The sequence below is a fragment of the Lepidochelys olivacea genome (genome assembly GCF_965140295.1).
Source record: "Lepidochelys olivacea isolate rLepOli2 genome assembly, chromosome: 9".
Classification (NCBI taxonomy): domain Eukaryota; kingdom Metazoa; phylum Chordata; order Testudines; family Cheloniidae; genus Lepidochelys; species Lepidochelys olivacea.
This window is the reverse complement of record NC_140419.1, coordinates 24198516-24213625: the sequence shown is the minus strand read 5'-3', so window position 1 is coordinate 24213625 and position 15110 is coordinate 24198516. Positions and strand designations below refer to the sequence as shown.

Below are 15110 nucleotides of genomic sequence, written 5' to 3'. Positions count from 1 at the left end.
AATCTCTCATATTCTTTGCTGAGATACAGCCAGCCTTCTGATCCTCCAACACATTGCAGCAAGATGATGGGAAAAGAAAAAAAGAATCATCCTGGCCTCGATAGAGAGGTCTAAGGATAAAAGCAGTTTGTTTTCCAGGTTCATACTTTTATCCTCACTCCAACTATCAAAGCACATTTATTCCAAGATGTCAGAGGACTTAAATCCAGACAGAATAACATTTTTAAGCTCTAGCTAGGGACTCATGCTCAAAGTTGCTGATTGCCTAGAACTCCAACGGAAATCAAAAGAGCTGTGAGTACTTGGTATCTCTGAAAATCAGCCTCTAGGTTCAGATTTCTGTGCTAATTTCAACTTTATCACCCATTGCAAGAAAAGTCAGTTGTGCAAGTATTAGACTCAATGGTGACAGCTGAAAATAGGTTTACGAAACTCACAAGTAATGGTGTGTTCAGTGCTAGTTTACAGCAGCAGGTAAAGAACATAGTATCTGACTCAGAGCAGGTTACGTACAGCCTATGTTCACAGAACCTTCACTATTGGTCTTCAACACTGTTGTCGAACTGGGCTTTCTAGGGATGCCAACCTCCATGATACACTGAAGAAGGAATTATAGTAATCCATCTCCAACACCTTTATAATCTACTGGAAAGAAAGTATTTAATCTTGTCCTATCTCCAAGCCTTTGGGGACTATCATGAACCCAGTAGGCCATCCTGGGAGCAACTCCATTGGCTTCCATGAAAATGCACCAGTGATAAGTTAGGCCCAATATATTTTAATCTAAATTTATTTTCCAGGTCATTGGTTTGATCCTTTAGGGCCTTATAGTTCTTCATATTCTCAATTGACACAGCAGTGTGTTCATAGACTGTTTTCACCTTATCTTCAGTTTTTCTCTTAGCATATTGATCTCTGAAATTGAAATCACTCAAGTACTACTCTATCAAAATAGCCTGAATTGCACCTTAGCATTTACCCAATTTCTCCTCAGGCCATGCCTATGATTTGAAACCTAAACAAACTGGCCAAACATTGACCTATTAGAAGCCACATAAAATAAAGGATCCTTTGCAAAGCTGAATGTTTTTCTGGCTTTGTACTGTCTTTGCATTTGCAAGAAACATTCAAAAATACACTATGGACCCTTTCTCTCATCAAACCAAAGACACAAATCTTTTCAGAGAATAATGATTAAAGCAGACCAAAATGTTTTATTTGAAACTTTTTTCCACATGAAAATGGCCTTTTTGGAAACAACTGGGCTTTGAAATCTCTCTGCAAATGTTACTGTCTGGAAGAGGTTTTCGTTTGTTGCTTTTAGCAAAAGGGTAAAATGAGATACTACCACCACCACCACAATATAATCACATATATACACTTCAGCCTGTATCAAGTCACCTTAAAAGGATAGGCAAAAAGAGCTTGGAATGCTGAATTTTATTACATAAACTGCTTTACTTTGGAGGGGTTAACATTCTAGATTAGCTGCTTATGTAACAATGTGAAGAAAATGTGTGTGTGTATATATATATATATATATACACACACTCATGCTAAAAATAGTGATACAGGCCAGTTTTTGTGTACCAGTTGTTAGGATATAGATATTCAGGCCTGTCTGTAAAGGCCTATACTCTAAGAATTTAGGTGTATTCTTATCACTTAGCTAGTCGTAGAGGTATAAAAGAAAGAAAGAGAATCAAAATCACTGTCTGCTGGTGTAAGGTTCTTCTCTTACTGTGACAGTCTGAGGCCCTGTTCTTAGGCTAACACCTCTGGCTAAGCAGCAGAGGCAGCCATAAGCTGGGAAGCAAATGGTCACATCGTCACATTCCAAACTAGTCACATTGAAATAAGGTGCTATTGGGCTGTTAGGCATACAATCCTCTCCTGATAATGCCTATCACCTCCAGAGAAAGGGAAGTGCCTAGAAGATGTAAAAGGAAACTTAGTTTGATAGCATCCTGTCTGGCAAGAACTCACTTATCAATAGCTGGGATGTGAAATCCTCATTTCTTTGTTGTTCTATCACTGTAGTCCCCATTTCCCTATTGTTTTTCTGTATAATCTCTGTCTGGTTCTGTGATTGTTTCTGTCTGCTGTATAATTAATTTTGCTGGGTGTAAACTAATTAAGGTGGTGGGATATAATTGGTTAAATAATCATGTTACAATATGTTAGGATTGGTTAGTTAAATTTGAGGAAAATGATTGGTTAAGGATAGCTAAGTAGAACTCAAGTTTTACTATATAGCCTGCAGTCAATCAGGAAGTATGTGGGGGGGGGAAATGGGAACAGGGAATGGGGGTGGGGAAATTGGAATCATGTTTTGCTAAGGGGGGAAAATGGGAACACAGAATGGGGGAGGGGAAATTGGAATCATGTTTGGCTAAGGGCAGGAATGGGAACAGGGACACAGGTGTAAGGCTCTGTGGTGTCAGAGCTGGGAAGGGGGACACTAAGGAAGGAAACTGGAATCATGCTTGCTGGAAGTTCACCCCAATAAACATCGAATTGTTTGCACCTTTGGACTTCGGGTATTGTTGCTCTCTGTTCATGCAAGAAGGACCAGGGAAGTACGTGGGTGAAGGAATAAGCCTCCTAACACTAGTGTCTGTCAGATTAGTTTCTCAATATCATTTGTTACCAATATCATCTAACAATAAAACATGCTGCAAAATATAGAATTTGCTATGTAAATTAGATGTATGTTCAAAAGGAGCCTCTTTCACCATATTAGCTCTAAACTAAAGTCATCTTTGGAAAGATACTCACTTTATAGCAATGAGTTGAGTTGCTTTGAGCTACTTTGTTGCCAATGGTAATTGTCTAGGGGCCTGATCTTGCAGCCATTACTCACTTGAGCGTTCCCAGCAGTAGCTAAAACCACTGAATCCACAGGGACTACTCCCACTAATCAGGTTTGTTTCTTATCACTTTGTTTGGTTCTGTGATAAACAGGCTGAGTACCTTTGCATTTCAAAGCCAGATGCAAAAGCTCAGGGTTAGACAGGCTGACAGTTTTACAGATACGTGGTTGCCTCTCTGCTTTCCCTTTCTTTAGCTTGTGCTACAGCTACATTGATGCACTGAAGCCACTCTTCAGCATTCTTCTCGTCTTTGGCCTTGAAAACATAGGTCTTATTGTTGGTGAAGATTTCAAAGGCCCGAGGAAGGCTGCGGTCCCTGCGCTTCTTGGCCACAACTTTTACACTCTGTACCTTACTGAGTTCAATGGGGCAGTCGTCTGGATCATCTTTCTGAAACACAGGAGGTGGGGGATGGAGCACAACAGTCAGTTCAGAGGGAAAACTTTTGTTGATCCTACAAAGTAGCTACATCCATAGCTTTAGGCTGTGCAACCCTTACTCACTTTGGGGAGCACTGAGGCTGGGATTTGCAAAGAAGCCTAAAGGAGTTCGGTTCCTAACTCCCATTGAATTTCAACAGGATTTGGGTGCCACATTCCCTTAGAAAATCCTGCCTCAATCATGTAACTAATCCAGTTAAGGCTACTTGTGCAAGGATCGCACAGTAGCCCATGAGCTTTCCTACCTTAGCATTGGCACATGTTACTCCCACCCTTTTGCAAAGGGTTGACATCCTCCACCAATATAGGATTGTGATAATGCCCCCTCCCAATCCCATCTCCCAATGTTAATGGTTGTGAAAGGTGCCTGAATGACACACCGGGAAACTGAAGTGCTCCATGAATTCACAGCCCAGACAGCAACAGTGCACACTTCCCTACACTGCCTGTGGATGTGCCTCACTGTGCCCTGGAGGGACCAAGAGGAGCAAAGGCTCTACGCATGTTCAGTTGCTGAGCTCTCTATTCAGCCATTCTCTCTGCTGAGACTGCCAGTGGTTCTTTATACATTCAATGCACTTTGCAAACATTAATTGGTTCAGAAGCAAAGAGTCCTGTGGCACATTATAGACTAACAGATGTATTGGAGCATAAGCTTTCGTGGGTGAATACCCACTTCGTCGGATGCATGTACATTAATTTGGTTCATCTCTCAATCATGCCTGTGAGGTTGGGTGTTGTAAATATTTTTGCAAAATGTTGGAAATAAATTTCCCCAATAATTTTATTAAGGTTGACCATGACTGTTTCCACACATAGGGGGGCAGATTTATATGAATATGTTTAAGGATTGTACAGTTCACAAAGCCCTGAATATGTTTGTTGTATACATATGAATAGGTCAATGAAATAGTAGCACCATTTTATAAGTAGGGAAAATAAGGTAGGGAGGGATAAGTTATCTTAACTGATGGAAAAACCTGCAGGAGGGCATGGAGATTCCTAGCTAGCATCCTCTCAGGGATGAGGGATTTGCAAGCTCATGGAATAGGCAGGGATTGTGGCCTTCTGACAAGGAATCTAGCCCCCAACCCAAGAGATGTGACATCAGCATGGAGTGCCTGTTCCTCAACCACCAAAGCATGGCTCACTGCGGAGCTGTATTGCCACTGCCTGAACTTCATCCCTTCTTCTAGTCAGGTAGAGGCTGGTGCACAGGGGTTAATGTTGCAATGAGCACCATTAATTCTCTCTGAATGGCCAGGGGGCAGTGACAGGCAGAATGGCTGTACCCTCTATGTAGACCCTTTAAAGGGTGTGGAATCAGACCAGGGGGTATCCATTGTGGTGAGGATAAAGAAGGTGTTGGGAGGAGGCCATGGGGAAGTAGCCCAGGGGGTTGTAGCTGTCGCACAGCTGTTCCAGGAGGCACTCGAGACAGCTGCATTCCACAGGGCCCTGGGCTGGAAACTGGAGTAGAGGGCGGGCCCGGGTTCCCCCCAAATCCTCCCAACTCCTGGTCAGACACAGGAGGAGTCGACCTGGACTGTGGGTTCAGAAAAACGGCCAAGCTGAGGGCTGCCGTGAAGCTCCAAGGCGAGCAAATCAGCCAATAAGCGCAAGACCCACCAAGGTAGAGCAGGAACTTTGTCACACCATGGAATTTACTCAGGCACCACACTGGGACTAAAGACTGTGGAGATGAATCATCCATTTTTCCATGGTGTCCCAGGCAAGGCACACCAGTGATAGACCTGAAACGAAAGCCTGGATCTGAACACCCATGAACCTTGTGGGAGTTCAAATCCAAGGGCTTGAACATCCAAGTTTATCTATACAAACTAGCTTTTGTTCTCATTATAAGCTACACATTAACACTAGATGTGACCTCACGTTACTAAGGAGAGTTGGGTTTTAGTACCTCAGGCAGATTTTTGTATATAGGACCCACTGTAGTTTTCATGGACATGGAGAGCAATGCATTTGTGCTTCTCAGATTTTGGCTTTTCTTTGCCTCCCTTTCACCCACTGGCCACATAATTGCTTGCACAGAGCAAATATTGTTAGCATGGTTAATTTTAAAGGGGAAAGGGTAGTGACAGGCCTACAGGAATATCCAGGCACAGCCAGCTGGCCATTTCACAATACTTCTTCTGTGTTTGGTTTATATTTTCAAATCCACAGTGAGGTAAATGGAGAACATCCACATAATACTATTCCTTGTTTAACAATTCAAGAGAAAGCGGGGGTGGGGTAGGATTTTAGTACTAAACCAGATACAAATACCTTCCAGTTCAAATAACTAGAAATAAATACCACATACAGCTGGACATGGATACCTAAAACTGACTTAACTAGCCATTACCTGTGACTGCGCAGCTTAATAGTATATACTCTATTTTAAACTGATGCGTAGATCACCTTGATGATCTGATCTGGGAAGGCCCATTGACTCCATGGACATACAGACTTGGAGGGTTTGCAGGACTGGAACCCTCACTGTGTGGGGTGGTGAAAATCCCACCAAAATCTTTATTTTCTCCTATTTTAAAATTTTTATTTGGAATGATTTTGTATTCAAATGTAAAAGATTTCTAAAATGAAAAAGACAGACTAAATCTGGGTATTGGTAGCTTGTCAAGTCATGTAGTTAGGCCAGTCCTCACAACTGCAGATGTGCCTATCAGCTCATTAGCTATTTCACCAGTGCTGATGTTCATTTCTGTTTAAAAAAAAATCTCAGGCTCAGCACTACAGTTTGATGGGTGCTATGTAGCGTGCATTCTCCATGAGCAGACCATCTACGCAAAGATGCATTACTAAAACAGCACCTTTTCTGTGTGTTTCTCCCCTATCTCCAAGCAGTGGGAATGAAACTGGTGTTTTCCACAAAATGCACAGTGCTAAGTAACAGGATAAGACTGTTCACATCTGTTGGTTGTTCCCATTGTGCGAACAACATACAAAACAGTGTCATACACTGCCAGATCTAGCTTTGGGGCATGAGATCTCCTACCTCTTAGGGTTAGGGTGACCAGATGTCCCAATTTTAAAGGGACAGTCCCGATTTTGGGGTCTTTTTCTTACATAGGCTCCTATTACCCCCCACCCCCATCCTGATTTTTCACACTTGCTGTCTGGTCACCCTACTTAGGGTGGACACCAACAGCATAGCCAGACCACCCCCTTCCTAGTCCTTTGGTTCATGATGCATTTCATGATGCATCCAGCACCAGCTGGCTTTGAGAGTCTTAACTCAGACATCAGTTACCTGAAACACTCTCATGAAACTTATATATCCTTGTAACGTCTGTCTCTACCTCCAACCCCACTTTCAGGTGCATGCAGTCAAATACTTAGACATTCCAAAACATCCAGCTCCCCAAATATGGCTAACACTCATGCTAGTCAGCCAATTATATTCTATTTGCCCAACACTATTATAGATACCCTTGCAGTCAGGGGACAACTATAAAAGTCTGCAATACCTATTCTCTCTCTAGAGATAGCCTTTCCAGAATTGAGTTGAGCCACACTGGTGAGGCTGCGCAGGGAAGCTTTCAATGCCATTCCTCATGCTGTACCCATGCTGAGGTTAAAGACAGGCCTTGAGTCTCTAGGGATATCAATCCAGTACCTTTGGCTAGCTCTAATTTCAGCAACAATGTAAAAGTAACAGGATATAACACAAATACTTGAAAAATACGCTTGCCTGAATGCAACTACTGTACCTTAAACCTGTCTAGTACTGTGCATTACCATTACAAACAGTTAAAACAGCTCAAAATTTTTTATTTTACCAGTTAAAAAGAAGTAAATTAATCTGTATGAAATATATAGCTGAGAAGAAACTGATATTCAACAACTTGATCTGCCACCTTCCTCTGCCTGAGAAACAATATACATTTCTTGCATTAACAAAAGAGAGCAGCAGTAAAACAATCTTAGGGGACTGATTTTCATCCAATAATCACATCCCATGGGAATTAGAGGCATTCTGATGTGCCTGTTGCTTTATTAGTGTAGGGCATCTAATTAACTCCCATTACATCACATAGATTTTTTATAGGCCAATCAACTTGTGAAGAAGTTGACAATTATTCTGGCAAATTTTAAAAAGTAAACACCAACCAATAGTAAAATAGACTGGTTTTAAAAGTACAGATTAATTTGTCTTTAAAAACCCAACCAACACATTAGGAAATCAGTAGAAGTGCAGGGAGATGTTCTTTTATGAATAAGCCTCTGATGGACTGCATTTGCCCAAGAAAGGCGTAAGTGCATCATGGACAACTTTGTACTACCTCCATGAAAGGAAGGGACTAAGCAGCCATTTTAGAGTTTAGAGTGCTTGATTTTGTTTATAGATGGTAATAAAAGTTCTTTAGAAGCAAAATTAAGCTTTAGGGTCAAAATTTCAGCCATGTTCTGATAAGAGGCTGCTGTTATCTTGGAACTTCTCTGGAAGTGTTCCTGACACTAAACAAAAAAGACCATTTTGCATAGTATTTGGTAATGCCAATTGCTAATGGCTGAAGAAAGTAATTTTCCATTCAGAGTGTCTAATAAATAAGAAGCACTGAAATTAATTTTGCAGTGTTAGCTACACTAGGCCAAATTTCTCTCTCTCTTCTTCTGGTATAAATCCACTGAAATTTCAGAATAGATATTCTGGATTATACACTGGGACAAGTGAGAGCAGAATTTAGCCCTTTATTGGGAGAAACAGAGAACTCTTACATTAGTATCCTACTTTCAGCAATACTTTGTATTTCCTTTCTGGTGATGATTCGAATGCTATAATGTCAGTATGGATTATTCAGTTAAACAAGAGAAATAGCCCATGTTTTATTTTATTTTATTTTTTAAAAAAGAGAATAGTGATTTTGTTTTGGGTACCCAGCTTGAAATATTTTAGAGGGCCCTGATTTTCAGAAAGTGCTGAGCACCTGTCCTGTGAAAAATCAAACCCCTCTAAAGTCTGTCAAGTTTGGCACACAAAAATCACTGATCGCTTTTGAGAATCTAAGATGTAATTACAAGTTTCAGAGTAACAGCCATGTTAGTCTGTATTCGCAAAAAGAAAAGGAGTACTTGTGGCACCTTAGAGACTAACCAATTTATTTGAGCATGAGCTTTCGTGAGCTACAGCTCACTGTAGCTCACGAAAGCTCATGCTCAAATAAGTTGGTTAGTCTCTAAGGTGCCACAAGTACTCCTTTTCTTTTTAAGATGTAATTAATACTTTCCTTGCTGTTGTATTCCAGGCTTTTTGCAAATGGTTGCTTTTTAACCTATGCAGACTTCAGTTTCACTGTTGCTTATCCATACATTTACTTGAACAACAAAATTAAGAATCGCTAACCAGGTCTGAAAGGCATTTAGGTTTTTTCTTCTTTTTTTTTTATAACTCAGTGCAATTTCTTAAGGCATAGGTGGATTAGTGACACAATAGCCTGGCACTAAATTAAACCTTCACCTTCGGAGGCACTTTTAGCCATAGGTCACCAACTAAGGGAATGTGAAAAGATTTTAAGAGTTGGTGGGCGCAAGCTACCTGTGTCACATGGGTGAGACTTCCATTGAAGCCAATAGGAGCTGCATCTTTTTATCTGAAACCCTAAGTATGCAGGGTGGGATTTTCAAAAGTGCTCAACCTTTGCCTAACTCTGTTGCCACTGACTTCAAAAAGAAGAGCATTAGGCCAAAGCTGAGGGTCTTTGAATAGCCCACCCTTTGTCTCCACAGGAAGAGGCATAAGCCCTTCAACAGCTTAGACAAGCTTAGCCAGCAAACCATTGGCTGAAGTTAACAATGTAGTGTGAGGAGAAGATAGAATAATCATAGTCTTGAAAAGCCCAAGGGAGAGGGTAATGCTGGGGAGGGAAATGAGCAAACCAAACTGATGTTCTTCTAACTTACAGATTTTCCTTTGCGAAACAGAAGCTGATTGCCAGCGAGAGTGAAATAGCGAGTTTTCCACCTTTTGATAAACTTCCATCTAACTTGCTTTTCTTTCAGCTTGCCTTCAATCAGAGGTTGTCCATCTTGATTTACAACTAGTGAGGAAAGATATAATGAGGAAGTTATTCATTTCCTCTCTCTTATCTCAGAAGGAAGCACAATTTGTTCTCCAAACCAAAAATCAGTTTTGCAATGTTGCTGTATAAACCACAAGACCACATTTCCCCTCTGCCTCAAAATATTCAGCCATCACTGAAGAAAGGTGTTACAGTCCCCTACTCATGAAGGATCCATTTTGTGTAGTAGGTCTCATAGCGTAGATGATCTATATAGTTCCCTCTTCCCTTCATCTTTTCTTCTCCTAACTCTTACTACTGTATATTCATCCTCCCCACTTCCTATTTCTACCCAACTTATTATCCAACCTCACAATACTTATTCATAATATTGTACAACGAAGCATATGCTTAACAGAATAACCAAAAAATAATCCACCAAGATGCACCCAGAATGACCAAAGCAAACTCATGACCCTGTATGATTGATCTTTGCCCTCTTCTCCCCCAAATGACACCTATGCACTCTGTTTTCTCCAACTAAAACACTGTCATTTACCACCAACAGTATTTAACTCCCCCCAAATTACATCTTCACATAACATGTATTTAAAAGATCAGTTTAAAAATGCTTGGAGTCTGACGTGAGAAATGCTACCTGCACTGGCCCACTCACATCTTATGGAAAAGTCCCATGGAATCTGATGGAAGATAACTTTCTAGGGTTATATTCCTGCTATAGAATTCTATAGGATGAATTGAAAACCCTCACAAAGGATAACATTCACTATTAAATCCAAATCATTTTTATTTTTAGAGTCATTTCCACAGAGACAATGAAAAGCCAGGACTAGGATTTTCAAAGGGACCTAAGGGAGTTAGGTACCTAAACCCCATTGGACATTAGCTCCTATCTTCCTTAGGTCCCTTATAAAATCCCAATCCAAAAATATATTAGGCACAATCCTGATGAAAGGGTGGTACATGAGCTAGAAGCCAGGAGACTGAGTCAAACACATCCAAAACACAGTTCTTTCTCTGCTGCCTTCTTGCTTTTGGGGGGGGGGGGGAAAGAGTTGTTTGCTACTCACTTCCTCTACTGCTTATGTAGTTCAAGTCACTGCCTACCCTTACATTTTTAAGAGAACCCTATTGGTTTATTCATCATTAACTGCTTTAGGTCCTTCCATAAGGGAGGCCACAAAGTCATTTAATATTAACATAAAATGCTGTGAAAAATAATCCTCTCACTTTGGACAAACCAAGAATTACCTAGATACTGTTCCAGCTTATATGCAGCCAAATCTCATGGCACCAATGTTGGTAATGTGATATTTTCGATCACTTACATCTGCCTAAAATAATGAAATTATTCCAACACCTAGAACACAACTGCTGGAGCAGTGCAACACAAGACAGACCCTGGACACCTGATGTTTACCTTTCTCCCTCAGTAACAGTTCGGCACTTAACTACTTCCAACCCCATTGCTAAGTGTGGACTTCTGATCTCATGACCAACGATTTAGAGTTTCAGAAAGGTGGTTTGTATAGTTTTTTTAAAAAAACAGACACATTCTTGCCTCTCAAGTGGAACTCATTAAGGGGAAGTAAATAAAGCTGAATATTAAGATACAGCATTTGAAGTCTTTATTATAGATGCATAGATTTTAAGGCCAGAGAGGAGCAGTATAATCACTTGTGTGATCCTATTTTTAATTCTATATAAATATAGCATTATATGAGTAAAGTGCAATAATAGACAGTGTATATTCAATAAAAAGAGGGGTGCCCTTGGCTGCTCCATCTTCAACTCAGCTGGTTTCCAAATCAGTGAACCCCTATAGTGAACCATGGTGTGCACAAAAGGCTACTAGTTATGGTTGTCAATCCAGATTACTTTTAAGGGAAACAACCAAAGAAAGAACATATATAAAGTTTCTAGTGAGGGAAATATTGTTCCTTCTCCATCACACAATGGTTTCATTATCTAGGTTTAAAAAATCACTTTGATTATTTAAAGCATGGGATGGATGTTAAAGATTATTATTTGTTTCAAAGTGCCTCAGATTCTCATTTATAAATGTGCCTATATTTATAAGGCCATGTATATCCTTCACCCTCTGCCCACAATGTCCATTGAGGTTATATGTCCATTGACTGTGACAGGCTGAATATCAGTGGGAGATGCGCAGGATTTCAGGATTTGACACGGCTTTCAGACAGTAGACTCACAAAGAGAAACGTTCTAACACAAAAACCAAATGAATGAACAATCCACCCTGACTTAAAAAACAGCTAGCCCAGGTGTTAGGAGTTACTGCTTGTCATTCTAAAGCACACCAGGCTACATTATGACTCTAGGTACAGCCCTGAGAGAAGGGTGGTGTTTCAATAGCATCACCTCGGGAACAGCCCCAATAGGGGCTGTGCATCACAGGCACACCTCAGAGTCACAGTTCCTTCCCTGATGCCACCCTTTTTCTGGGTAGAGGAGTGGGGAAATGGCAATAATTTGCTGCTGTCTTATACCAGTGGCAAGTTATGACTGCCACTTTGCCACACTGGTTTAGCTGACCACTGGCCAGTGTTTACGGAGAAAGAGACTATGTTCAACCCATTCCTCACCCCTTCCTGCCCACCTACTCCAGGATATGTGTGTGTGTGTTTGGAGGGGAGTCAGTGGGTGTAGAGTCCCTTGTTACTTGTATGTATAAGGACCCATTGTTTAGGTAGCCCATGTTGGTGTGCCAGAGGAGTTCTTACTCCCCTATGCTCCCTTGCATGGGTGCATAGTCAGAGTCACCATTTAGCCCACAGAAAACAGACATGGCAACTCTGAGGATATCCTTTGGAGTTTCTGAGAAGGCTTAACTCTATATCTATACAACTCTATTTACTGTCTGGTTCCTGAAAGACAAACAAAACATTAAAAATGTAATTCTTTAGAGTTAGCCCAAGAATGGATATTTTTCTCCAGCACTGCTAATGTTGTCCGAGGGGGCTCCCACCCCTTGCACTCCAGCTGCTGTGAAACGAGGTTTTCTTGTTGTATTATTGTAATTACTTTATGAAAGCCTCTAAAGGTAGTGAATAGCAAACAACTCTTTCCCCAAATTCTTCCCCCATTCTCAGTTTAAACTGACAAGATAAATGTTAGGCTTCCTTTCATCAGTGAAAAAAAATGATTCATTCCAGATTATCCTATTTAGTATGTAATGAGGCAAAGTGTTTTAGGACACAAATAATAAAAATCTGGGTGCCAAATTTCTACTCACGCATGAAGAGCTAACTATATGTGTCTGGTTAAAACTGTTTCTTTCTCATTGCTCACCCCAATGCTCCACATTCCTCAACTATACTTTGCATCTCTTTGTGTCAGGTCACGTTATGTTGAATTCTTTCATGTCATATTTGATGTGTTGTGAGACATAACCTGACACAAGACAAAGTGAAACAAAGCCATTCCTCCCCGCTGCCTAACCTTCTGTCGTTGCAAATATATGCAAATGTTTATGCAGAAAAACTTTGTTTGCTTCTGCACCCAGGTCATCTGAATTTCTCTAGATTAAGGGTGTCACATTTTTTAATTTACACCTTTGTAATAGCCCCTAACTTTATTACAGATGCGTGCGCACACACACACACACTTTTGTACTGCAAATCTCTTGAGAGACAATGAAAAAGTGAGCTATTACTCCTAATTTTTCATAGAACTAAATGCATTTTAGCAGCTGAGAGAAATAAATGCAGCCCAACCATGACTTACGTGAACTCAGCTGTCATTTGCTTGGGTAGAGCTATAAAACTGCAGTACTTTCAGGGGATTGGCTTTTACTAGTGTGGGCAATTTTGGAAAGAATCTGCAATTTATGCATGGATGCCAATACAAAGTGGGATGGGAGTAAAGGAAATGCATAATACTATCAAGAGTTGAAGTGATTAAAGCCAGGGGTGGCGAGATCTTTACAATATGTAGGCATCGTGGGTTGTTGCAAATTGGTAGCTCTAAACAGTTTTTCCTATATATCTTCCCTGTTTCTCATCCCACTGATGCTAGCTGCTTTCAGCCTTCCCTCTGTTTTCATGTTCACTTTCCATCCACATGCAGTTCAGTTTTACTGGCCTGAACATTCACGAAAGCGATGTCAGATTTCCAGGTGTAAGTACTGGTGCAACCTGAATTTTAAATGCAAAGGTGTGAGTTCTTGCTGTAAGAGAACATGCACACTCCTTCACCAAGCATATTTGTAAAGACTGATGTGGACACTGGCCACACATTTGATCCAGGCTCCAAATGTTTGTTTTTACCCTGAGGATCACTAAATCCATATTCACCCTTACAAACTTGCTGTTTGTTGAGTTAATTAGATATTAATTAACTCAAGGTAAAAAGTTCTAGAGAAATGAAGGAACATCCATGCAACTCATCTGACCAATCACAACTAACCAACCCTTAAATAGTGATGCAAGAACGGCCCATGTTCACATTTTTCAAACTCTGTATACAAATATTGTCAAAGACTGCTGAGTAAATACATTGGCGTAAATTGCAATCCACTCCTGGATTTTCCCCTGCAGAGAAAGGCTGTATTTGTCACATAAACCATGCACTGTAAATGATTTGTTCACCTGGAACCTTTCAAATTCTGATGGCACTGTCTCTTTCATCAGAACCAGACAGTATGATCATTTCAGCCTGAGTCTGTGGCTCAGACGAGAACTAGTTCATTGAAGCTGGATCTGGTGATGCTGGTTGGGTGGAGAAAAATAACCAGGGGACACAGCAAAGACTATGGGCCTGACTGTAGTCCATGAAGTCTGCTTTATGCCCATCCCCCAGTACAATGCACAACCAGACCCCTTGATGTGCCTGGCGGAAGATTTGTGTGACATGCGGGAATCTTTCCATGGCTTAGGGCAATGGTGCCTGCCCCTTCCCAACCCCTTCTCCTGGCTCCCAGCATAGGAGACATGGCCAGAGGAAAGGGCCATGCACCCTCAGTTTCCCCTTGATACCCAAATAACCACAATGGACTTGAGTGCTCTTTCATCTTTGCTTGGCAAGGAGGTTTCATAGATATTACGGTCAGAAGGGACCATTATGATCTAGTCTGACCTCCTGCACAAGGCAGGCCACAGAATCTCAACCACCCACTCCTGCAATAAACCTCTCACCTAGGTCTGAGCTATTGAAGTCCTCAAATAATGGTTTAAAGACTTCAAGGTGCAGAGAATCCTCCAGCAAGTGACCCGTGCCCCATGCTACAGAGGAAGGCGAAAAACCTCCAGGGCCTCTTCCAAACTGCCCTGGAGGAAAATTCCTTCCCGACCCCAAATATGATGATCAGCTGAACCCTGAGCATGTGGGCAAGATTCACCAGCCAGATACCCAGGAAAGAATTCTCTGTAATAACTCAGATCCCACCCCATCTAACATCCCATCACAGGCCATTGGGCCTATTTACCATGAATATTTAAAGATCAATTAATTGCCAAAATCATGTTATCCCATCATACCATCTCCTCCATAAATTTATCGAGATTAATCTTGAAGCCAGATAGGTCTTTTGCCCCAACTGCTTCCCTTGGAAGGCTGTTCCAGAACTTCACTCCTCTGATGGTTAGAAACGTTCATCTAATTTCAAGTCTAAATTTCCCAATGGCCAGTTTATATCCATTTGTTCTTGTGTCCACATTGGTACTGAGCTTAAATAATTCTTCTCCCTCTCCGGTATTTATCCCTCTGATATATTTATAGAGAGCAATCATATCTCC

General features: G+C 41.1%; 1 protein-coding gene across 6 annotated transcripts in view; it reads right to left on the bottom strand.

Annotated features, from left to right (window-relative positions):
* The window catches only part of VEPH1 (ventricular zone expressed PH domain containing 1), a 177712-nt gene that overhangs the window by 21523 nt on the left and 141079 nt on the right, over positions 1-15110 (bottom strand). For 5 of the 6 annotated variants that reach the window (XM_084638164.1, XM_084638167.1, XM_084638162.1 and 2 more), the window contains 2 exons: positions 9236-9372; positions 1191-3263 (listed from right to left, as the gene is read on the bottom strand). In XM_084638164.1, the coding sequence (XP_084494290.1) occupies positions 3027-3263; positions 9236-9372 (374 nt within the window). In that variant the 3' untranslated portion in view covers positions 1191-3026. Of the gene's footprint in view, positions 1-1190; positions 3264-9235; positions 9373-15110 lie in introns of those variants that run through there. The other variant, XM_084638166.1, reaches the window with a different exon arrangement.